The 26,182-nt window shown below is 46.1% G+C and overlaps 1 protein-coding gene across 7 annotated transcripts in view; it reads right to left on the reverse strand.

Annotated features, from left to right (window-relative positions):
- LOC126996962 (nascent polypeptide-associated complex subunit alpha, muscle-specific form-like) overlaps positions 1 to 24,979 on the reverse strand; it is a 43,972-nt gene extending 18,993 nt beyond the window's left edge. Inside the window, exons 1-2 of one of the 7 annotated variants that reach the window (XM_050857918.1) lie at positions 24,803 to 24,979; positions 10,633 to 11,462 (exon numbers count right to left, since the gene is read on the reverse strand). In XM_050857918.1, the coding sequence (XP_050713875.1) occupies positions 10,633 to 11,462; positions 24,803 to 24,854 (882 nt within the window). In that variant the 5' untranslated portion in view covers positions 24,855 to 24,979. The other 6 variants (XM_050857924.1, XM_050857923.1, XM_050857919.1 and 3 more) reach the window with 6 other exon arrangements.
- Positions 24,980 to 26,182: the final 1,203 nt, after the last annotated feature.

The following is a 26,182-nucleotide window of genomic DNA, read 5'->3' on the forward strand; positions in this document are numbered from 1 at the left end:
ACACTGATACTCACTTTCAATCCTCTCTGTCACTTTCATTTGCTCTTCCTTTCTTGATATATATTTTTTTCTCCAGTCTAATCCCATGTAACTCACTTTCACTCCTCTCTCTCTCAACTCCACGTCACTTTCATTCTCCTGACACTCACACTTATGTCACTTTCTTCACTTTCTCTCTTACACGCGTCATTTTTTCCCTCTTATCTTTGTTACTGATCTCTCAAACTTTCCCTCTTTTATTTTTAGTCCTCACCGTGTCACTTTCATTCTCCTAAAGCTCACAGTCACTTTCATTGCTCCTTTTTTTCTCTCTCACACACGTCAGTCATTTTCATTTTCTCTGTCTCGTATCTTAATCACTTTCCTCTCTTCTAACTAAACTGGACAGGTGAAAATGAGCCGCTATCATCTTCTAACTAAATGTATGTCACTTTCTCCTCCATTTTCCTTACATTATTTCTCTCACCCGACAGTCCTTTTCATTTTCACTCACTATCTCATCTCACTTTCCTCTTCTAACCTTCCCTCTTCTCAGCATACATTTAAGAGGTGAAAATGAGTGTCTCGTTATCATCTTCACAAGACAGTCATTTTCATTTTCACTCATTCTCTCATCTCACTCACTTTCCTCTCTTCTAACCTTCCCTCATCTTAGCATACATAAAAGAGGTGAAAATGAGTGTCTCGTTATCAGCTTCACACTAAACGAACATGTCACTTTCTCGTCCAACCCAGAATATGAATTAATAATCTACACCAGTTTGAATTCAATAAAAAAATGAATAAAGCTTGCTCTCACTTTCCGGATCATTAACATCACTTTCACTAAATTAAGAGACGACGCATCAAATTACTCTCTCTCTCTCTCTCTCTCTCTCTCTCTCTCTCTCTCTCTCTCTCTCTCTCTCTCTCTCTCTCTCTCTCTCTCTCTCGTTATATATCGATTTTCTTTTTCTTCCTCTTCTTTTTTATCTTATGCATTTTTTGATGATTTGAGAGAGAGAGAGAGAGAGAGAGAGAGAGAGAGAGAGAGAGAGAATCCACAACAGTGGAAAATATTAGCCATTACAGAAAAAAAATGAAGATAAGACAATGGAGAGAGAGAGAGAGAGAGAGAGAGAGAGAGAGAGAGAGAGAGAGAGAGAGAGAGAGAGAGAGAGAAACGTAATTGCTTGTGGTAGGACATGGAATGCAAGGAAGGAAGAGAAATCGATAAACAAAAATATACAGAGAGAGAGAGAGAGAGAGAGAGAGAGAGAGAGAGAGAGAGAGAGAGAGAGAGAGAGAGAGAGAGAGAGAGAGAGAGGCGGGCAGGAGGGAGGCGCCCTTGGGTCAGTGTATGTATTGATCGGGAAGACCGGGCAGTGAGGGAGGGAGGGAGGGAGGGAGAGGGGAGAGAAAAGGGGGGCAGGGGGGAGGGGGGAAGGGGTGATGGTGACGCGTGCCAAGGGAGGCTGGTATACTCTCCCTCCCTCCCTCTCCCCTTACCTCCCTTGCCTTCATATCTCCCTTCCCTCCCTTCCCTCCGCCTCTTTGGAACACCTGGGTTTTCGATCAGCTCCTCCCTCACCCTTCTCTCCCTTCCCTCCCTTTCCTCCCCTCCCTTCTCTCCCTTCCCTCCCCTCCCTTCTCTCCCTTCCCTCACCTTGTTACACCTGCGCCCTTACCCATGCTCTCTCTCTCTCTCTCTCTCTCTCTCTCACACACCTGCCCACTTTCCTCCTTCCCTCCCTGCCTCTCCCTTCCTCTTCTCTCCCTCAACACCACCACCACCACCACCACTATCACCATCACCACCATCACCACCACCATCACCATCAGCATCACCATCACCACCACCAACACCAACACCTACCAAGCAAAGTCATCTGCTCTCTCGTGTGTGTGTGTGTGTGTGTGTGTGTGTGTGAGCTTCATCATGCAGAGTAGAAATATACGCATGGTGATAAATGACTTTACTAAAAATGAAAAAATAGAGTTGATGAAATTAGTCTGTCATTTTTTTTGTTTTTTGGTACGTGTGTGTGTGTGTGTGTGTGTGTGTGTGTGTTTGCGGCTTTTGTTTCTGGTGTCGTTTTTGTCAATACTTTTTTTTATGATAATTTTTGGAAGCATGTTAAAGACGAAGAAAGATAAATGATATGTAGACACGAGTATATTCTTTTCTTTTTTTTTGTTATATTTTTTGTCCGTGTGTCTGTTTTGGGCTTTCGTTTCTATCGTTACGTGTCAATATTTTTTTTTCACTGTCATTTTTGGAAGTATGGAAAAGACGAAGAAAAATAAATGATAGACACGAGTATATATTTTTTTGTTATTTTATTTTATTTTATTTATTTATTTATTTATTTATTTATTTTTTTTTTTTTTTTTGTCCGTGTGTCTGTTTTGGGAGCTTTTGTTTTTGGAATTTTTGTCAATACTTCTTTTTTTTTTCATTGTCATTTTTGGAAGCACAAGAAATAAAAATATATAAATAACAAAAACTGGTCTATATATATTTGATGCTTTTGACAATATTTTTTTTTTCATTGTCATTTTTGGAAGTACAGAAAAGATTAAATAAATAACAAAAAAACTAAAAAACGAGTATATTTGATTAACTTTACCATTCAATTAACTTATTATGCAAGTTAATATTTTTTTTCTCATTATTTTCATTCTTTTTCAGCTTCAAATCAAAACTGAATCGAGTATATTTGAGAACCTTATTATTTTTCTAACTTATAATTATTCAACTTATTATTTTTTTACTCATTATTTCCCTCATATTTTCCAGCTTCAATTAACTAACTATTATTTGACATATTTTTCAGTCATAATTTATCTTCTTTTTTTCTAGCTTCATTTAACTTTCGATGGACAAACTGAATATTTTTTTTTTACTCATTATCGTTTCTCTCTCGTTTTCCAGCTTCATAAAACTATCCATTATTTAACTCATTTTTTTACTCATTATCGTTTCTCTCGTTTTCCAGCTTCATATAACTATCCATTATTTAACTTTTTTTTTTACTCATTATCGTTTCTCTTCGTTTTCCAGCTTCATAAAACTATCCATTATTTAACTTTTTTTTTTCCTCATTATCGTTTCTCTCGTTTTCCAGCTTCATATAACTATCTATTATCTAACTCATTTTTTTACTCATTATTGTTTCTTCGTTTTCCAGCTTCATATAACTATCCATTATTTAACTCATTCTTTTTACTCATTATCGTTTCTCTCTCGTTTTCCAGCTTCATATAACTATCCATTATTTAACTCATTCTTTTTACTCATTATCGTTTCTCTCGTTTTCCAGCTTCATATAACTATCTATTATTTAACTCATTCTTTTTACTCATTATCTTTCTTTTATTCTTTCAACTTCAAATCAGACAGACGGACAGGGCGGAGAGCGTGTGACATTTTGCACATCTGAATTTCGCATGGGCACTGACCTTCGCAAAAGCGGGCTTCTACGCGTCTGCTGGACAGTCCACACACACACACACACACACACACACACACACACACACATACACACACCTACCCCCCCATTCACCCCCCCACACACACACCTACCCACACCTTCCCTCCCCACACACACACACTTACACATGCGTTTTACTTTAAATGCTACACGGAAAATGACTTGCAGGGACTAGAAAAAGCCCTAACTTCCTCTTTTAAATAAATAATTGCATCTAAACACTAAAGAAGTAAAGTTTTAGCTTTTGAAATTAATTGCACACACGAGCGGTATTCCAAGCACTAGAACGACACTGTAAAATGACTTGCGATTCCCACCCTGACGACCCCTTAAAATTACCGTACTCAAACGCGATCACGAAACAAACGAAGTAGCTAAAGGGGAAACAAACAAACAAACAAATAAAAAAGCCTGCTGAGTTCGAAGCCCTAAAATAAGCATCAGTGAAGCTTCTAAAATCGACTCCTCGTGCGTGGTAATTCGGATCCCTTTCAGACGATTCAAGACTACTAAATAACCTTGAATTCCTCTCGAAGGGATGAAGACTGTACTCAAATACGATCCTATGGCGGAAAGCGGAAAGGAAGCATAGATATAACTTTTGAAATCCATTAAAGAAACTGTCTATGATATCTTAAACCCTCTGAAACGATATGTATGTTACAAAACCACTCTGGAAGCTTATGAAGAAAAAACTATTGCACTAAAACTCGAGAATATGGCGGTAAACCTCAAATAAGTGTAATTATATCATTAGAAATACATTAAATACTCAACTATGGTATCTTAAGTCAGTCAAAGATGCCTAAACACTTCTAAATCACACTGAACAACTCTATATGGATGATTCTTATTCTCATTTCGCAGTAAATAAAAAAAAGTATATATTGTACCTCTTGAAATCCAATAAATCCTCATTCATACGATTTCAAAACCTATAAAATGCGAATCATAGACTGCAATGTTATCACGACTCCGCCTTTTACACAATATCATATCCCAAGCAATTCAATCCCTCTCCCCTTGAAACCGTGATGCCCTAATATCGATCACTGGATTCTCCTTGCCTTACAGCGCCACAAAGGAATCTAAACACATGAAACAACGGGACAAACAGACTTCAAGGACAAGCACTCACAAACACAAACACCACATTCTTCTTTTTAACATCGAGCATAACAAACAACATGAAGTATCTTATAGCAACTGGCATTCTTTAGACCTCGTAAAAATTGGTCCTCACACAAAATGTCGGGCATTGATCACACACACACACACACACACACACACACACACACACACACACACACACACACACACACGGACTGAGACCTTTAAAATCGAAACAAGCCAGACATCAACCCAACACACACACACACACACACACACACACATACAGACACTCCCAGGACCTTTAAATTTCTCCCGTCCCTTTAAATCGAAACAAGACAGCCGGCCCTCAACCTAACACCTCTTCCTCTGGGTCCAACTCGTAAGCTTCTCCTATTCTTCGCCTCCTCGTTCCTTTCTGGTTTAGAGGCGAGTTTTCCATACTGTTAAATGTGGACCCTTGCTACTTAAAGGCCCCTGGCGGACTCTTGAGAGGAGAACACACGAGTCTGGACCCAGTTTGAGGTGGAAGAGCGCCAAGCTAAAAGGGAGGAAGAGAGATGGAGGGGGAGGAAAGGAGAGAGAGAGAGAGAGAGTGGGTAGTGGAGGGAATTCTCGTAGTAACAGCCCATCCCTCCCCAATGCCACCTCACACACACACACACACACACACACACACACACGTGGCTCCCTCCCTCCCTGGTTATAATCGATAGAATTTATATACAAAGCGAAATCCGGAGACCACCATGTTCCACTTGTCCAGCGAACACACACACACACACACACACACACACACACACACACACACACACACACACACACACATTTTAAAGAGCCTCAAATGTTTCTTTTTTGTCTAAGAGTGTTTCGAACTGTAACCAACAATACGTCATCACCACCACCACCACCACCATCATCACCTTCACCATCATCGTCATCATCATCACCTCCATCTGCCTCGTGGTGGTGATGGTGATGATTAAGCAAAGACGCATCACCACGCTACTCCTCCTCCTTCTCCTCCTCCTCATTTAGCTCCACATTCACTATACACCACATGAGAGAGAGAGAGAGAGAGAGAGAGAGAGAGAGAGAGAGAGAGAGAGAGAGGTTAGTCAGAGGTTTGGTGGAAAAGGGGGCAGTGTGAGGGGGGAGGGAGGGGGGCACGAGGGGAGGGACAGCGTGAGGGAGAGAAGGGTCGCAGGCGGGAAGAGGGGGGAGGGGGGGGGGGGAGCGAGAGGGGAGCACCGGGCCCTGCTGTACCCCTCGCCCCCTTTGATCAATACTACCCACGCAGGGGCCACGTCTGTATGCCACGCCTACACACACACACACACACACACATACACACACACACATGGAGGCGCGCGCACAGATCCTCAGTGTTTTGCGTACGTAGTATTTAGGTTCACACACACACACACACACACACACACGCACACACACACGCACGAACGTACACACTCTCATGCCCACTTCTATGTCTTCAAGTTCTTCGGTATACAACTCTCTCTCTCTCTCTCTCTCTCTCTCTCTCTCTCTCTCTCTCATCAACACTCATGAAAGTCAGTCCTCCTCCTCCTCTTCCTTCCTCCCCGATCACGTGGAGATAGAAAATCACCCCCCCCCCCGCGCCCTCCCCCTTCTCCCTCACTCCCTCCCTCCCTCCACCAACAAACACCTGTACAGCACCAGTCTCTCTCTCTCTCTCTCTCTGATTAATAAATACGATGGAGGGGTTACTTAAGTATGATGAGTCTTCTTATTAATTATTATCTCTCAAGGCGATATTAAGTAAAGTACTGAGAATTAGCCAGCAGGATAGAACACTCAGTAATGGATTTATACAAGAAAAGTATAGATTTACTAGGGAAATAGGCAGGCATTGAATTAGTAATAGGGTGGTGGGGGAATGGGATAGACTCGCAACCGTATAGCGAGTGCAGGGACGATAGCTTGTTTTAAGAGTAGACTCGATAGCTACATGGACGAGGATGACAGATGGTAGTAGGGGGGGGGGGGATCTGGAGCTGCCCTGTGTTGGCTATTACTAAGTAGGTCTATTGCAGTCTCCCTATGTTCTTGTGTTCTTATCTTCTTATGATGTTTTGTATGACTATGATGAACTTGCAATGCCGATCATTTCACTTCCTCATTTTTCTTCCTTTTCTTTCTTCTTTCCTTTCGAGCTCTCTACTTTTTCCTCCTTTTCTTTTCCCTTTTCCTTTCGTCTTCCCTCACTCACTTTCTTTCTCCTTCTTTTTCTCTGTCTTTTCCTGGTTTTCCTTTCCATAGTCTCTCTCTCTCTCTCTCTCTCTCTCTCTCCCTCCTCTTTTCTTCATCTTCCCTCTCTCATTATCTCCTTTTTCTTCCCATTTTCTCTTCTATCTCTCCTTTTCCTTACCGTACCTTCACTTTTTTTCTTTCTTTCCTATCTCCTTTCATTCCTTTTCTCCTTCCCTTTTTACATCTCTATTTCTCTTATCTTATCTTCATTTATTTTCTCTCTCTCTCTCTCTCTCTCTCTCTCTCTCTCTCTCTCTCTCTCTCTTTCAAGACCGGATGAAGGACGATTGAAAAACACACTATTCGGAGCCTTAAGGAAATAACTGCAACAAATAAAAAAACAAGAAAAAAAACAAGAGGAAAAACAGGCCAGACAAATGATAAGGAAAACAAAAAAACAAAGCAAAAAAAGGGCATCGTGTTTTTTAAAGATGGCGGCAAGGATGTGGATTAGCCAAGAGGAGGAGGAGGAGGAGGAGGAGGAGGAGGAGGAGGAGGAGGAGGGAAAAAGTGGAGGATATGATGGAGGGAAATTGATCTGGAATAGTGGATCTAGTCCATGAGGAAGAGGAGGAGGAGGAGGAGGAGGAAGAGAGGAGGAGGAGGAAGAGAGGTAACTTGGGATGCTGGACTCAATTGGAACACACACACACACACACACACACACACACACACACACACACACACACACACACACACACGTATTCCGTCACCTCACATTCTGCGTCATACCTCCCTCCCCCCCCCCCCTTTCCTCCCTTCCTCCCTCTCTGAACTGGAGGAAAAAGAGGGAGAGAGGGGAGGTAGGGGAGAGGAGAGGGGAGAGAACTGGCCCTTCCATCACTCCCCTCAGGATAGGCGAGAGAGAGAGAGAGAGAGAGAGAGAGAGAGAGAGAGAGAGAGAGAGAGAGAGAGAGAGAGAGAGAGAGAGAGAGAGAGAGAGAGAGAGAGAGAGAGAGAGAGAGGAACGCTGCCAGTGCCCTTCTCTCTCCCTCCCTCTCTCCCTCTTTCTCCCTGATAATCGATACTGCCCACCTCCCTTTGCTGGCTGGATCGAAAATGGGAGGAGGAGGAGGAGGAGGAGGAGGAAGAGGAGGAGGTTGCGTTGGCTAGCAGGTTGGGGTAAGTTGGCAGGGTTCTGGAAAGGGTGTGGTGAGGCAGAGGAAGAGGAGGAGGAGGAAGAGGAGGAGGAGGAAGAGGAGGAAGAGGAGGAAGAGGAGGAAGAGGAGGAGGAGGAGGAAGAGGAGGGGTCTGGAAGAGCTTTTGGTGGGCGAAGGGCATAGGAAGAGAGCCAAAACGGAAAAGAGGAGGAGGAGGAGGAGGAGGAGGAGGAGGAGAAATACATAGGAATACACAGAAAGAACAGCCACACATATAGAAGGAGGAGGAGAAGGAAGAAGAGGAGGAGGAGGAGAACTAGAAAAGGTTTAAACAAGGAAGAGGAGGAGAAGGAAGAGGAGGAGGAGGAAAAGGGAGAAGGGGAGAACTAGAAGAGGAGGTTTGAACATGGAAGAGGAGGAGAAGGAAGAGGAGGAGGAGGAAAAGGGAGAAGAGGAGAACTAGAAGAGGAGGTTTAAACAAGGAAGACGAGGAGAAGGAGGAGGAAAAGGGGGAGGAGAAGGAGAGGAGGAGGGAGGAGAGGAGGAGGAGAGGTTTAAACAATATAAAAAACACAACTAAAAAAAGAATGAGAACAGAAAGGAAGAACAAAAAACAACAAAAACAACATGAGTAAAAGTGAAACAGAGTAGCAAAGTCAGTCATTGGGTGTTCCAGGACAAGCGAGGGAGAGGGGGAAGGTTGAACAGGGGGGGGGGGGGGTTAGCAGGGGGTAAATATATAATCGATTAGATGCAGAAGGGGACATGCCAGGGGTGGGGGAGTGGGGGGGGTAGGGGAGGTATAGGAAAGGGTAGGGTGACGTGGTGAGAGGTAGCAGGGTGTGTGGAATGGCAGGGTGACCAGGGTGAAGGGGTACTGTGTTGGCAGGGTGTGTTTAGGGTGAGAAAAGTTAGGCTAGGGTGAGGAAGGGTTAAGTGAGGCTGTGAAAGTTGGTAGGGTGTTGAAAATGACAGGGTGACAGGGTGAGAGGATGTGTTTAGAGTGAGAACAGGGCGAGAAAGGGGTGAGTGAGGATGTGAGACTTGGCAGGGTAACAGTAGGGTGATGGGTATGAACAGCAGGGGATGAGAGAAAGGAAGGGGAAGAGGGGATGTGATAGAGGCTGTGCAATATGAGAGGGTATATGTGTAGGGTATTGACAGGGTAAGAAAGAGTCTGTACAGCAGGGGATGAGGGTAGAGGAAGGGGAAGAAGGTGTATAATGGCAGGGGATGAGGGTAGGGGAAGGGGGCAGAGGGAGTATGATTTCAGACGGGTAAGAACAGGGTAAGGGAATATGTGAGACTTGGCAGGGTGTGTGAAGAGTATTGGCAGGGTCAGAAAGGGTATGAATAGCAGGGGAAAGAGAGATGGGAATGAGAAGAAGGGGTGTGATGGGAGCAAGGGGAACTGTGGAATCTCTTTGACAGGGTTTGGTAAGGGACGCATAGGGTAAGGGTGTGAGGCTTGGCAGGGTATATGTGTATGGTATTGGAAGGGTACGAAAGGGTATGTACAGCAGGGAATGGGGTAGAAGACAGGGTTTGGTAGGGGATGCATAGGGTAAGTGAGGGTGTGAGGCTTGGCAGGGTATGTGTGTAGGGTACTGGAAGGGTCAGAAGGGTATGTTACAGAAGGGTATGGAAGAAGTGAAGGGGAAGAAGGGGGGTAGGGGGTTAGAGGAGAGAAGAGAAGGGGAAGAAACGGTGTAATGGAAGGGGATGGAGGGTGTGATCGTAGGGGATGTGGGTAGGGGAAGGGGTAGGAAGGGACGTGATGGCAGCAAAGGGGAGTGTGGGGCGTCTCTCTGACAGGGGTTGGCAGGGGTAGAATATAATTAACACTTAAAATATTGACTTAACTGTTGATATCCGGGGCAGGAAGCATCACTCTCTCTCTCTCTCTGCCTGTCTATCTATCTATCTATCTCTGTCTTTCTCGCTTGTGGTTGCAGACCGAGTGACGTCAACACACGAGGTCAGCTGATTTACGTAAACAAATGACGTAATGGATCAGCTGGTGAGGAGAGAACGCAAGATGGTGATGATGATGATGATGATGATGATGATGATGGTGATGATGATGATGATGGTGATGATGATGATGATGATGATGATGATGATGATGGTGGTGATGGTGGTGGTGGTGGTGGTGGTGAGTCGTGAAGATGGAGATGATATGTTTTTTTCTTTCTCCGTGCGTGCTATTTTTTTTTAATTAGCATTTAATTGTTCTCTCTCTCCTAAGACGATGTAATTAACGACAATCAAGTGAGTCATTATTGTTACTATTATTATTATTATTATTATTATTATTATTATTATTATTATTATCATTACTGTCATTCCTACTATCATTATTATCATTATTATAGAAGAGGAGGAGGAGGAGGAGGAGGCGCAAGGGGGGGTAGGGGTGCCGTTGCAGTATTGCGGGCTGGCAGCTCCCGGACGCTGCGGTCTGTTGGCTCTGTGGGGGGCGGCGGTGACTGGACGGGGGGGGCGGGGTTGCCGAGAGGGGGGCGGAGGGGGGGGGACATGTGAACTGTAGGGGTGGGGGCCGGGGGGGGGGTAGGTGTAGGAGTGAAGTAAAACTCCTCGTTTGCGGTCGGCACAACGGGTGGAGGGAGGGAGGGAGGGGGAGGGGGAGAGGCACTCACCTTCTTGCGGTCCTTGGGGGGCGTGGAGGCGTCGGTGGTGGGCGAGGAGTTGGTCGTCTCGGGGGTGGGCGGACTGACGCGGGCGTTCTGGGCGGCGTGGGCGGCGTGCGCGGCGTTCTTCATGACGGTGGCGGCGAGGGTGATGGGTGTGAGTAGGCCGGGCACGGGCGTCACCAGGCCGGGCGGCGTGGCCAGGGGCTTCATCTTGGGCAGGATGCGCGGCAAGTCATCCAGGGACTTGAACTTCTTGGAGGGCGGCGGCGGGGAGTCGCCGACGCCCACCGTGGGCACCAGGGCCCCACCGAGGGCGGCGCCGCCCAGCGTGGGGGTGCAGGCGTTGAGGGAGGGCTGGGACTGCTGTTGTTGCTGCTGCTGCTGCATGTTGGAGGAGCAGAACTTCCTCTCCATGGCCTCCAGGATCTTGGAGGTCTCCTTGTGCCGCTCGGAGGAGTCGGAGAGGCCCTTGATCTGCAGGCTCTCCGCGGTGCGCAGGAAGGAGGAGAGGTCATGCTGGTGCACGTTTATCTCGCCGCGGTACATGAAGCTGAGCAGCGCCTCCATGTCGCCGGCGCGCACATCCCGCATGAAGATGATGGGGTGCTTGCACGGGTTGCCCAGAAACAGCGCCTGGAAATAGGGGCTGCACGCCGACAGGATCACCTTGTGGGCGGCGAAGGTGCGGCCGTCACAGGCGAGGGTGACGTCCGTGAAGGCCTCCTGCTCGTACAGCTGGTCGAACACCGTCACCAGGTTGGTCTGGTGGTTGTTCCACTTCAGCAGGAACCGCTCCGCCTCCATCCTGCCGCTACCCGCCGGGCCGCGCGCTGCGCCTGGAACAGGAGGGAGTTAGGGCGGGGCGGGACACACACACACACACACACACACACACACACACACACACACACACACAAGAAGCAGCCATGCACCAACAGATCGTCATCAGTTATTTTCGTATCTTTCTAGAACACACACACACACACACACACACACACACACACACACACAGACACACACACACGTACCGAAGGAGCACCAGATGAGCGTCATGTCACCGGCGGTTCAGCAAACACTTTCGAAACTTGGACGAAGCAATTACGGGTTCAAAACGTGCTTCAGAACACTCCCACGAAAACTTTAAACTCGTGTTCGAAGCTTCACTAACCAACGAATCCCTTGGAAAACAGAACAAATAAGAGTCAGAACGAGAAAGCCAATGAGAAAGAAGCGGAATAAAGGAATAGAGAAAGAGAAACGAGAAAGAGGAAACTAGGAAAAGGCGAAAGAAACAAGAAACAAAGAAACACGAGAAGGGAGACGAAGAAGGAGAAAGATAGATGGAGATAATAAAAAAAGAAGAGCCTGACAGACGTAAAAGATATTAAATGAAAGGAAAAACGAGGAGCTGGGAAGTGAACGACAGAGAAACGGGAGAAAGGAATACGCAGGAAAAAAACAAGAAAGAATGGATGATAAAAAATAAAAGAGAAAAGGAAAAATTGAAAGAAAGGCAGACGGAGAAAGAAGGAAAAAAAGAAAGACTGGACGATAAAATAAGTAAAGAAGAATGAAAGAAAGGCAGAGGGAGGAAGAACAAAATAAAGGAAAAAAAGGACGTTAGAAATTGGGGAAAGAGAAGAAGAAAGAGAGCCAGATAGAAACGGATAACAAAAAAAAAAAAAAAAATGGACAATGAAAAATAAGAATGTAAGAAAGAAACGTTGAAAGACGATGAAGAAAACGGAAAAAAAGAAAGAAACAAGAACAAACAAAAGAGATATATAGCTAAGGTGTGGGCAGGTGAGACAGAAGCTGGACAGGAACGAGACGGGACGAGAAAAATGAGACAGATAGAAACGGAACAGCAAAGGTACAAAAAAAAAAAAAAAAGACAGAACTTAGAACAAAACCCACAACAGCGTAAAAAATGGACCCAAAAATTAAAGAACAAGAGACACAAAAGGTACAAAAAGATACCCAAACCAAAACAGTAACAGAAAACGGACGAAAAACACACAAGTAACGGACGAGAAGCGACAAGACGGGTGAGAGACAGACACAGACAGAACAGCACAGGTAAAGAGCAACACAACACCTAGACCTTAGCAATCAAGAACCACAGCAGCTTAAAAAGAGAGACCCAAAACTCACCAACCAAAGAGAGAGAGAGAGAGACCCAACCTGATCACAACGAACCCAACAGCTGTACCCCGCCCGCAGCCTGCACCGTCCCGTACCCAAGTGACGCTACCCGACCCAACCTCATGAACTGCACCCAGACGAGGAAAACACACGCCCATGCGATACCAGGAAAAGCAAGCAGAGAATTGCGATAGTCGAGTGCATCTTGTTTTTTATCGCTCGTATTATTTTCGAGGTACTTTCCTGGGGTTGGGGGGGACGTGATTAATGAGTTAGATGGAGGAACTAAAGAGAGTGTGGACGAAATGAAGGAAATATAAAGAAGAAAATGAAGAAGGGTGGATAGGAAAGGTAGATGGAGAGAGAAGAAAGAGAAGAAAGGACGGACGAGGTGGACGTGATTAGAGTGTGATAAAGAGTGTGGACGAAATGAAGGAAATATAAAGAAGAAAATGAAGAAAGGTGGATAGGAAAGGCAGATGGAGAGAGAAGAAAGAGAAGAAAGGACGGACGAGGTGGACGTGATTAGACTTAAGGAAGATAAATGAGTTAGATGGAGAGAGAAACTGAAGAGAGTGGACGAAATGAAGGAAATATAAAAATGAAGGAAAACGAAGAAAGGTGGATAGGAAAGCAAATGTAGAGAGAAGAAAGAAAAGGTGGACGATAGAAAAGTAAAAGAAAAAATGACACGAAATAAAAAGAAAACTAAGGAAATGAAAAAAAAAATGAGATGTTATATAAGAAAATTCGAATCCCAAGCAAATTATGAACCACGAAAAAAATACAGAACTAAGAAAGAAAACGATAAAAAATAAACATATGAAAAAAAAATAGAACATAAGAAAGAGAACATGAACCATAACCCAAACTCCATAACAACAACAACAACAACAAAAAAAAAAAACAATACAAGTGACAAAAAAAAGGAAACAAACCAAGAGAATAAATAAATAAATAAAACCTCAAGAATAATATAACACAAAATACCCCCACTGTCCTCTCTCTCTCTCTCTCTCTCTCTCTCTCAAGGACGGATTTTCCTCACTCTTTTCCCCATTGAAACAAACAGAAGAGAGGAAAAGCAAGCCTCCTGAACGACTCCACAAGGAAAAATAATACACCGTTTATTCTCTCTCTCTCTCTCTCTCTCTCTCTCTCTCTCTCTCCCTCACTTTTCCTTTCCCTTTCCCCTCTCTCCTTTCTTTTCCGCCCCCCTCCCCTCTCTTTTCCTCTTACATTCCCCTCCTTCCCTCTCTTTCCCCTCTCCTGCTTTGTCTCTCCCTTTCCTTTCTTTTCCTCCTCTTCCTCATTTTGCCTCTTCCTTTCCCATCTCCCTCAATATTTTCCTCTCCCTCTTTCTCCCCCTCCCTCTCCTTACCCCTCCCTCTTTCTTCCCCTCCCTCTCCTTACCCCTCCCTCTCCTTACCTCCCTCTTTCTTCCCCTCCCTTTCCCCCTCTCTCTAAGGACGCTCCCCCAACCCTTTCCCCCACCCTTAGATGACAAACACACGGGGAGGAAGCCAATCACGTGTGGGACTCCTGACGGGTATGCTTGTGGACGCAACCAAAGAATTATCCGCGCTTTTCCTCGTCCAAAAATAAACTGACGATTATTTTTAGCACAGCGAGGACAAGAGTGCGGGCCGATGCAGCGACACCCCGAGGCACCCTGCAGGAGGAGGAGGAGGAAGAGGAGGAGGAGGAGGAGGAGGATAATTTGAGTACGAATATCAGTGGTTCAGACACAGCCGAAGGGGAAGATGCTGGAATATAAAGAGACTGAGGATGACATGGAGAAAGATGGAGGAGGAGGAGGAGGAGGAGGAGGAGGAGGAGGGAGGAGAGGATAACAAGGAGAAAACAACACAGGTAAGACGATAATGAAGAGGAGAATGAGGAGGAGGAGGAGGAGGAGGAGGAGGAGGAGGAGGAGGAGGAGGATTGTGAAAGAGGTGATTGTCTCTGGAATGGAGGCATACATTCCTCGTTCTTTCTCTACTCCTCACGCTAAAAAGCCTTGGTTTAATCACGCTTGTTCTCGTGCTGTCAATGATATAGAGGTAGCTCACAAAAGATACCAGAGCCTTCAAACTAATGCTAATTATGAACTTTACATTTCTGCCCGAAATCGTGCCAAATCTATTCTCCGACTAACCAAAAATTCTTTCATTAATAGAAAATGTCAAAACCTTGCTTTCTCTAACTCTTCCCGTGACTTCTGGCATCTAGCCAAAAACATCTCCTCCAACTTCACTTCTTCATCTTTCCCTCCACTCCTCAGTCCTGACGGCAACACTGCCGTCTCATCTATCTCTAAGGCTGAACTCTTCTCTCAAACTTTTTCTAAAAACTCCACTCTGGACGATTCTGGGCATATTCCTCCTACTCATCCCCCCTCTGACTCCTTTATGCCTGTTATAAAGATTCTTCAAAATGATGTTTTCTATGCCCTCTCTGGCCTCAATCCTCAGAAGGCTTATGGACCTGATGGAGTGCCTCCTATTGTCCTTAAAAACTGTGCCTCCGTGCTGTCACCCTGCCTGGTCAAACTCTTTCGCCTCTGCCTGTCAACATCTATCCTTCCTTCTTGCTGGAAGTATGCCTTCACACAGCCTGTACCTAAGAAGGGTGACCGCTCCAATCCCTCAAACTACCGTCCTATTGCTTTACTTTCTTGTTCATCTAAAGCTTTTGAATCAATCCTCAACCGTAAGATTCAAAAGCACCTTTCCACTTCTGACCTTCTATCTGATCGCCAGTATGGGTTCCGCAAGGGGCGTTCTACTGGTGATCTCCTAGCCTTCTTAACTGACTCTTGGTCATCCTCTCTTAGCCGTTTCGGTGAAACTTTTGCTATTGCGCTGGACATATCAAAAGCTTTTGATAGGGTCTGGCACAAATCTTTGCTTTCTAAACTACCCTCCTACGGTTTCTATCCTTCTCTGTACCTTTATCTCCAGTTTCCTTTCTGACCGTTCTATTTCTGCCGTGGTAGACGGTCACTGTTCTTCCCTAAATCTATTAACAGTGGTGTCCCACAGGGTTCTGTCCTATCTCCCACTCTTTTCTGTTGTTCATTGATGATCTTCTTTCCAAAACGAACTGTCCTATCCATTCCTACGCCGATGATTCCACTCTGCATTATTCAACTTCTTTTAATAGAAGACCCACCCTTCAGGAACTTAACGACTCAAGGCTGGAGGCTGCAGAACGCTTAGCCTCAGACCTTACTATTATTTCCGATTGGGGCAAGAAGAACCTGGTGTCCTTCAACGCCTCAAAACACAGTTTCTCCACCTATCCACTCGACACAATCTTCCAAACAACTATCCCCTATTCTTTGACAACACCCAGCTATCACCTTCCTCAACACTAAACATCCTCGGTCTATCCTTAACTCAAAATCTCAACTGGAAACTTCATATCTCATCTCTTACTAAATCAGCTTCCTCGAGGCTGGGCGTTCTGTACCGTCTCCGCCAGTTCTTCTCCCTGCACAGTTGCTGTCCATATACAGGGCCTTGTCCGCCCTCGTATGGAGTATGCATCTCATGTGTGGGGCTCCACTCACACAGCTCTTCTGGACAGAGTGGAGGCAAAGGCTCTTCGTCTCATCAGCTCTCCTCCTCATACTGATAGTCTTCTACCTCTTAAATTCCGCCGCAATGTTGCCTCTCTTTCTATCTTCTATCGATATTTCCACGCTGACTGCTCTTCTGAACTTGCTAACTGCATGCCTCCCCCCCTCCCGCGGCCCCGCTGCACTCGACTTTCTACTCATGCTCATCCCTATACTGTCCAAACCCCTTATACAAGAGTTAACCAGCATCTTCACTCTTTCATCCCTCACGCTGGTAAACTCTGGAACAATCTTCCTTCATCTGTATTTCCTCCTGCCTACGACTTGAACTCTTTCAAGAGGAGGGTATCAGGACACCTCTCCTCCCGAAACTGACTTATCTTTCGGCCACCTCTTTGGATTCTTTTTAGGAGCAGCGTGTAGCGGGCTTTTTTTTTTTATTAATGTTTACTTTTTTGTGCCCTTGAGCTGTCTCCTTTGCTGTAAAAAAAAAAAAAAAAAAATGTCAGGCAAAAACAAGAAAAATAAATAGGCAGAGGAGGAGGAGGAGGAGGAGGAGGAGGAGGGTTTAATTGTGTACTACGTGGCAAAGAATAATAATTGAGGAAGCGAAGATATGAAGAAGAAGAAGAAAAAAAAAGGAGGAGGACGAGGAGGATAAAAAGGAGTATTAGCCTCTCTCTCTCTCTCTCTCTCTCTCTCTCTCTCTCTCTCTCTCTCTCTCTCTCATGCGGCAATGCAGGAGTGATGAATGAAAGAAGGAAGGAGGAGAAGGAGGAGGAGGAGGAGGAGGAGGAGGAGGAGGAGGAGGAGGACATAACCTGTATTTGAGAGAGAGAGAGAGAGAGAGAGAGAGAGAGAGAGAGAGAGAGAGAGAGAGAGAGAGAGAGAGAGAGAGAGAGAGAGAGAGAGAGAGAGAGAGAGAGAGAGAGAGAGAGAGAGAGAGAGAGAGAGAGAAAATAAGACATGAAAATAAATAAAAAGAAAGAAAAAAATGATCAAAAAGTATATTATAGAAAAAAGAAAAAAAATTATAAATGAAGAAATAGGAATAAAAAAGAAATATAGAAGGAAAAAAAGAAGAAAGGAAAGGGTAAGTAAGGGATTAGGAGGAAAGGAGGAAGAGAAAATAAGAGAAGAAAGAGATAGAGAGAAAAAAAGGAGGAAAAGTTAGATAAGATAAGGGAGACAGCATGGTCTGACCACACAGACCCCATGGTCCAGACTAGGTGGTCTGTCCTTAAACCCAAGTGATTTTACATTAATCAGATGGCTCCAAAACGTTGCTTTTCTACTCTAGTTAATATTAAGTTCCAGGAAGTGACGGTCGAGCTTGTTTTTAAAGGAGTCAATCGTGTTACACTGGACCACTGATGGTGGGAGCTTATTCCATTCTCGCACTACAACGTTGGTGAAGAAAAATTTGGTGCAGTCTGAATTTACTTGTCTACATTTGAGTTTTGTGCCATTGTTCCTCGTTCGCAAAGTGTCATCGATCATAAACAATTTTGTTCTGTCTACATTCGTGAAACCATTAAGTATTTTAAAACATTCGATCAGTTTTCCTCGGAGGCGACGTTTCTCAAGTGAGAACATGTTAAGGGTGGAAAGACTTTCTTCGTAGGATTTGTTGCGCAAGGAAGGGATCATTTTTGTTGCCCGACGCTGAACACCTTCTAGTTTAGCAATGTCCTTTGCATGGTGGGGAGACCAAAACTGTACCGCATATTCCAAGTGGGGTCTGACTAAACTATTGTAGAGCGGAAGTATATATTACATCTTTATTCTTGAATAAAAAGTTTATTTTAATGAAGCCCCACATTCTGTTCGCTTTATTTGCTGCATCGATGAGAGAGAGAGAGAGAGAGAGAGAGAGAGAGAGAGAGAGAGAGAGAGAGAGAGAGAGAGAGAGAGAGAGAGAGAATTGTTGTCATAATATCACACCTCACCTCACCTCTCTCTCTCCCCTTTCTCTCCCTCTCTCTCCTTTCCTCCTTCTCTCCCTCTCTCCCTCCCTCTGAAGTCATGAAAGAGAAATGAAAAATGAATACCCTCCCCTTCTTCACCCCTCCTCCTCCTCCTCCTCCTGCAGAACCATTAGTCTTGGAGGTGATAGGTGTGCATGCTCAGGTAAAGGTGTGTCTTGATTGCAGGTAAGAGCTTGAGGGGTGAAGGACTGCAGAGGTAGAAGAGAAGGGAAGGGAGGAAAGGGAAGGGGAAGGAAAAAGGGGAAGATAGGTGAAGGATTGCATAGAGTAAAAAGGGGAAAGGAGGGGGAAGGAAAAGGGGGATAGGAGGATAGGAAGTGAAGGATAGGGAAGAAGGATTGAAAGATGATAAGGGGGGATGATGGTAGAGGGAGGAGAAGGGAAGGGAAGGGGGAGAAGAAAAGGGGGAAAGGAAGTATAAATGGTGAATGTGTAGAGAATGGGATGACATGAAAGAGAAGGAACGAAGGAAGATGAGGGAATGGGAAAAGAGATGATAGAAAGGGAAGAGGAGAGGAAGAGAAGGAAAGGAAAAGTGAATGGGAATGGAAGGAGATAAGGAGGTATGGAAAGGATAGGGAAAAGGGAAAGAGGAGAGGGAGAGAAAAAGAAGAGGGAAGGGAGGAAAATTGAAAGGGTAAAAAAAAAAAAGGAAGAGAGGAAAGCAAGGAATGAAAAATAAAACGAAAAAATTAATAGAAAGAAATGAAAGACAAGAGAAAAAAAGTGACAGAGAGGGAGAGAAAGAAGAGGAAGAAGGGAGAGAAAGAAGAGGAAGAAGGAAGAGACAGAAGTAAAAGGTTAAGGAGGTAATTAAGAAGATAAGGAGTGTGGAGGAATGAGGAGATAAGAGAGAGAGAGAGAGAGAGAGAGAGAGAGAGAGAGAGAGAGAGAGAGAGAGAGAGAGAGAGAGAGAGAGAGAGAGAGAGAGAGAGAGAAACACGATCAAGAGAGTTAACACGAAAACACACACACACACACACACACACACACACACACACACACACACACACACACACACACACACACACACTGACTTAAGCTAAAAAAAAAAAGAGAAAAAAAAATAAAGTAACACCCACCACCACCACCACCATCACCACATTAACCAACACCTGGCCCGTCCCCCCTCCCCCCATTCCCCGCGCCCCCCCAGTGCCCACGTGGCCCTCTGTGGCGTCACCCATGGCACTCAACACGTATCGGTGGCGACAGAGTGACGTAAGGAAGTCTCTCTCTCTCTCTCTCTCTCTCTGCCCCCCATGACGCAAGGTTTGATGGCGGGGAAATCGGTGGGTTGGTGGGTGAGGGAAATTATATATAAATGTATGTGTGTGTCTGTGTGTGTGTGTGTGTGTGTGTGTGTGTGTGTGTGTGTGGTGAAATGGGTGTTACTGGGTCTTGCTACTACTACTACTACTACTACTACTACTACTACCATTACTACTACTACTACTGGTATTTCTTCTACCACAACAATCTCTACTTTTACTACAAGAATACAATGCTAACATGTACTTCCTCTATTACTACCACTACTGCTGCTACTACTACTACTACTACTACTACTACTGGTAAAGCGATATTAGTTCCAAATGTTTGCGTGCGTGTGAGTGCGTGTGTGTGTGTGTGTGTGTGTGTGTGGTAAGACTAACCAGGTGATGTATGAATATATGAAAGTGAAAACAGCCGAGCGCATAAAGAAATCATGATAAAAGTAATGGCGAGTTCATGGAAGCAGTACAAATGACACACTTACTAGGCACATGACGAAACAAACACACACACACACACACACACACACACACACACGAAACCGCAGCAACTATAAATACGAAAAAAAAGTAAGAGAAAGACCAATTTCAAGTTAATCCTCAACTTGACGTAACTGTGTGTGTGTGTGTGTGTGTGTGTGTGTGTGTGTGTGTGTGTGTGTGTTGATTAATATGACGTACAGGTGTTTGGATCCCAAATTAATATACGGTACAGATGTCATTTTTTAAGGTATATATATATATATATATAAAAATGACTATAAAAAATTATATTACGAGGAAAAAATGAAGGAAAATTAAGAACGTGGAGGAGTGTGAGAGGGAGAAGGAACTGAGGAAAAAATAAGAAAGAGGAGAGAGGAATGAAATGGAGAGATGGAGGAGAAGGGACTCGTGTGGAGGAAACTGAAGGATAGGAGAGAGAAGGAGGAGAGAATAAATGAAATGAGGAGATATGGAGGAAAGGAATAGAAGGAAACAGGAAAAAGGGGACAGAATGAAATAGATAGAATGAGGAAAGAAGGAAAAAATAGAAGGATAGAGGGAAAAGAGAAGGAAAAATGGAAAGAAAATGAGTAAAGGAGGAAGGAAAGAGGAAGAAAATTGAAATGGAGAGAAAGGGAGGAAAAATAATTAATGGATATATTGGATGAAAAGAGAGAGAGAGAGAGAGAGAGAGAGAGAGAGAGAGAGAGAGAGAGAGAGAGAGAGAGAGAGAGAGAGAGAGAGAGAGAGAGAGAGAGAGAGGATATTTTTCTTTTTTTACGTGTGTGTGTGTGTGTGTGTGTGTGTGTGTGTGTGTGTGTGTGTGTGTGTGTGTGTGTGTGTGTGTGTGTTCTGAGCTGCATTGTGTGTGTGTGTGTGTGTGTGTGTGTGTGTGTGTGTGTGTGTGTGTGTGTGTGTGTGTGTGTGTGTGTGTGTGTGTGTGTGTGTGTGTGTGTGTGTGTGTGTGTGTGTGTGTGTGTGTGTGAGAGAGAGAGAGAGAGAGAGAGAGAGAGAGAGAGAGAGAGAGAGAGAGAGAGAGAGAGAGAGAGAGAGAGAGTGTATCGATCGGCCTATGGGAAGGTCAAGAGTGTTGGAAGCTTTAAGTCCACCAACTCGAACTCTTTAAAAAGGGGATTGGAACCCTTTAAATGCGATCGAAGTATAAACACAATGAATTTATAAACGGAAGAAAGAGAATAAGTGGGGGCGAGTCACGTGGGATTAGAATGCATAAATGATCACTTAGAAACGAACAATGTGGTGAGAAAAATAAAAAAAGGTGAATTGGCCTCTGAAAAGTGAAAAGATTCGTATTAGCATCTCTCTCTCTCTCTCTCTCTCTCTCTCTCTCTCTCTGTCTGTCTGTCTGTCTGTCTGTCTGTCTGTCTGTCTGTCTGTCTGTCTGTCTGTCTGTCTGTCTGTCTGTCTGTCTGTCTGTCTGTCTGTCTGTCTGTCTCTCTCTCTCTCTCTCTCGTATGATGGATGCTGAGAGGAGTTAAAGGGATATAATGTGCAATTCCCCATGGTCTGATCACACGCTAGACTCGATATAAAAAAAGATGGGGCGATACTTTTTTATTTTATTTTTTTATATTTTTTATTTTTACGTTTCAGCCTTTAGCGCCGGTAGGCTTTCTTGAGGGGCCTGGATGGTAGTCGGCCCCAACCCGTCATGGCGCAGGCAAGTGTTTTTATATTGGCGCCATCTTTTCCATCGGCTTTCATAGGGCTTTTTTTATAGGAGTTCTGGGTATTTCCACGGATAATTTTATGACTCTTCTAGTAGTCTGACCCTTCTTCTTTTACCCTGTACCTAATAAAACACCCATTAGAACCCGATCGATCTCCGTTTTGGCCTTTGAAAATAGTTGATGTGATGGGTAGAAGCGTCTGAGAATGGCCCCAATGTTCTCAGAAGCGACGATCCCTGGGAACGGCTTAAGCCTCACACCCACACACACTCAGTAGGCGGGATACATCGGACCCAACCTTTCTGGCACCCGGTATACCCATTCACTGCACGGTGGACGAGGGGCACTCCACTTCTCACGGGAATCGAACCTAGGATCCATTGGTTTTGAGGCGAGCGAGCTAACCACTGCACTACGTCTGTCCTTCCGTGTGTGTGTGTGTTTGTGTGTGTGTGTGTGTGTGTGTGTGTGTGTGTGTGTGTGTAAGAGAGAGAAAAAGAGAAAAAGAGAGTGCGTGAGGATATGAATGAATCTTTTACGTTGCTCTCTCTCTCTCTCTCTCTCTCTCTCTCTCTCTCTCTCTCTCTCTCTCTCTCTCTCTCTGCTGCAAGGCGTATAAATGCGTCATATGCGTATCCGTATGTGTGTGTGTGTGTGTGTGTGTGTGTGTGTGTGTTATGGTGGTGGAGAAGGCGTGGTGATGTGGAAGAGAGGGAGGGAAAGAAGGAGAGAAGTGAAGGAGGGAAGGGAGGGAGAGAATGGAGGAAGGAGGGAGGGAAGGAGGGAGGGAAGTATGCTAGAATTGGCCAGCTGAGTGTGATTGCGAGGCGTGATTGCGTGCGTGTGCGTGTGTGTGTGTGTGTGTGTGTGAGGGAGGGGAAAGAGGGAGGGAGGGAAAGCTTTATCAGGGAGAGGGAAACCTTGGCGTGTGTGTGTGTGTGTGTGTGTGTGTGTGTGTGTGTGTGTGATAAATTGGGTGAAAGTCTCAACATTTTCTAGTATCCAACAATTTGTACAATACTTGAGGTGGGGGGGAGGAGGGGGGGCAGAGGGGAGGGGGGAGGTGGGGGGCAGAGGGGAGGCAGAGGGGAGGGGGGAGAAGGGGGGAATGATAGTTACCTTCTGGCCTTCCCCCCCTCCTCCTCCTCCACCCCTCCACCACCTCCACCTCCTCGTTCCGTCACCCACAACACCGTAACCACCGTCTCCTTATGGCGTCGTTGGTCGAGTGGAGGGGTGGAGAGGAGGAGGGGTGGAGGGAAGTGGAGGGAGAGGTGGAGGTATCGTTTCTCCCACTGTGGATGAGCTCACTGCGTAGAGTTTGTGTGTGTGTGTGTGTGTGTGTGTGTGTGTGTGTGTGTGTGTGTGTGTGTGTGTTTACCTATCTACGTATTTCACCACTTTGCGTCATCACCATTCTCACCACCACCCTCATCACCACCACCATCACCACAGTCATCACCACCACCACCCTCATCACCACCACCACCACCACCACAGTCACCACCACCTCCTACGTATACACACAAGATTGAACCAGACCACAACCACCTCCACCACCACCACCACCCTCCTCATCACCATCACCACCTCCTACGTATATACACAAGATTGAACCATACCACAGCAACCTCAACCTCCACCACCCCCACTACCACCACCACCACCGCGCCCCCGCTAAACCCCAGGACGGAGGGCACAGCACGTTCTTAGGGCAACACCAGTCTGGCTTCTGTTAACTCTTACACCACCACCACCACCATCACTACCACCACCACCACCACAATAAACACCACCACCACTATCACTACCACCACCACCATCACTACCACCACCACCACCACAATAAACACCACCACCACTATCACTACCACCACCACCATACACATCACCACCACCACCACCACCACAATACACAACACCACCACCATCACTACCACCACGATACACACCACCATCACCACCACCACTACCACCATTACTGAGTGACACTTGTGATGTTACGATTATACATCACTACCATCATCACTGCCTATACTAACATCACCACCACCACTACTACTACTACTACCATTACTACTACTACTGCTTTTACTACTTATCGCCATCACCACCAACGGCATGATTGTGTATAAAACATCCGCTTGCCTCATCACCGTCACTACCACCGTCGGAGTCGTCCTACCACTGGCATCAATACCACACCACGGCGGCATACTTCACTACTCCACCACGCCGCCGCCACCACCACCACAACCACCACACCGATGTCTCACGTTGTCACCACCACCACCACCACCACTATCACCATAATGTTATCACCACTACTAACGTCACAATCATACACCACAGTCAGCATAACACACACACACACACACACACACACACACACACACACACTGGGGCAGGATGGTGGCTTATCTCTATGTCCCTGATGCCCGAGTGAGGTACCCGGGGCAGGGGCGGGGTATTGGAGGGGCCGGGGCACTGGGGTGAGCAGGGGAGGGTAGTGCCAGGCCCGGTGCCAGAGGGCGTCAGTGCCTATCACCCCCTGCCGTGCCCGCCTTCCATTACCTGCTGGTGTTGCCTGCTGGGGAGGGCGGCGGGCGTGGTGGTGGTGTGGCGTGGGCGTGGGCGGCAGGTGTGTTTGGGTGGACAGGTGCTAAGGCGTGTGGGCTCACCTGCCTCGCCGCCACGCTCACTGCTGCTCCTGCTGGGTGTCTGCTGCGCCGTACTGGGCTCTGCTACCGCCGCCACTCACCGACTACCCTTGGGCGCCGCTCAGGCTAAAATGGCTGCCCCAGCGCCACGCAAAAATCGATACGCAGAGGCCGCGAAGCCTGTGTGGGCAGCCAGCGCGGTGCCCCGTCACTCCCACACTGCTGAGTCTAGCGTGTGTGCCGCTCTACCCCGCCCCGCCCGTGTCCGCCCCGCCCCGCCCCCCTCACCACCGCCACCACCTCCACCGCCACCCCCGCCGCCGCTCCTCGCCGCCCCCCACACACTCACTCGGATCACACTTCTCCTCCACCTCGGGCTCCGCGAAGACAGGGAGCCTCATGCACGCCGCGTGTTCGGGCTGGTGTGTACGTGCGTGTGCGTGTGTGAGTCTGCCCCGGCGCCACGCACTCCGCTGGGTGAATGAACCGCTCGGACACACCACCGCCGCCGCCACCACCGCCGCTGCCACCACCACCACCGCCACGCCGCCCCAAGCAGACACACGCCCTAACCCCACTCACGCCACGCCTCCCACGCCCTCTCTCTCTCTCTCTCTCTCTCTCTCTCATATACCTTTACCGTGAGGGTACAACACACAAACACACGAACACATCCTTGATCACACCGCCAAACATCACCTTTTTTTTTTACTTTGGTAGAGGTGGTGATGGTGGTGGTGGTGGTGGTGTTGCTAACCATCACCACCACCATTCATCACCATCACCTCCACCTCCTACCCATTTCCAGTCCATCAATCCACACAGAACACACAACAACCTATGCAGTGTGTGTGTGTGTGTGTGTGTGTGTGTGTGTGTGTACCGTACTCGCGAAAATTTAGTTAGAACATAAAAATTCTACCACACACACACACACACACACACACACACACACACACACACACACACACATACACACACAAACACACAAACTTACGTACGAACATTACACAAGTACCGTTTTACCTCTGTATTGCACTCTCTCTCTCTCTCTCTCTCTCTCTCTCTCTGTAAACTTGGAGAAAAATTAGCCAAACGTGATCACTAAAGGGCTCGTGAGAGAGAGAGAGAGAGAGAGAGAGAGAGAGAATGTTTGGCTAACGGCAGCGCAGGGACATTTAATTCTTAGATCAGTGTATATGTTCTGTCCCCTCCCCCCCTCTCTCTCTCTCTCTCTCTCTCTCTCTCAATATACGGATTTTATTTATTTTCCACATTCTTAACTTTTTCTTCTTCTTTCGCGTATATTTATTTTTTTCTCCGTTTCCTGTAATACCATTTTTTTCTTTTTCTTTTCCTCGTCTTCTACTGCATTTCCTATTAATTTCTTTTATTTACGTCTTTTATCGCATTTTCTGTTATTTTGTTTTATTCTTTTTGTCAATCAGTCTGTTATTCATTACTTTTCTCCTCCTCCTCCTCCTCCTCCTCCTCCTCCTCCTCCTCCTCCTCCTATTCTTCTTCTTCCTCCTCCTCCTGTTCTTCTTCTTCATCCTCCTTCATTCATTAGTTGTTATTTCCTCATTTAACTTCTTTCCCACTTCATCCATAACTTATTTTTCTTCTTCCTGTTTGTAGATTAATCTCTCTCTCTCTCTCTCTCTCTCTCTCTCTCTCTCTCTCTCTCTCTCTCTCTCTCGATGACTCACCCATGTCAAGGGGAGAGAGA

This window comes from Eriocheir sinensis, chromosome 11, assembly GCF_024679095.1.
Source record: "Eriocheir sinensis breed Jianghai 21 chromosome 11, ASM2467909v1, whole genome shotgun sequence".
Classification (NCBI taxonomy): domain Eukaryota; kingdom Metazoa; phylum Arthropoda; class Malacostraca; order Decapoda; family Varunidae; genus Eriocheir; species Eriocheir sinensis.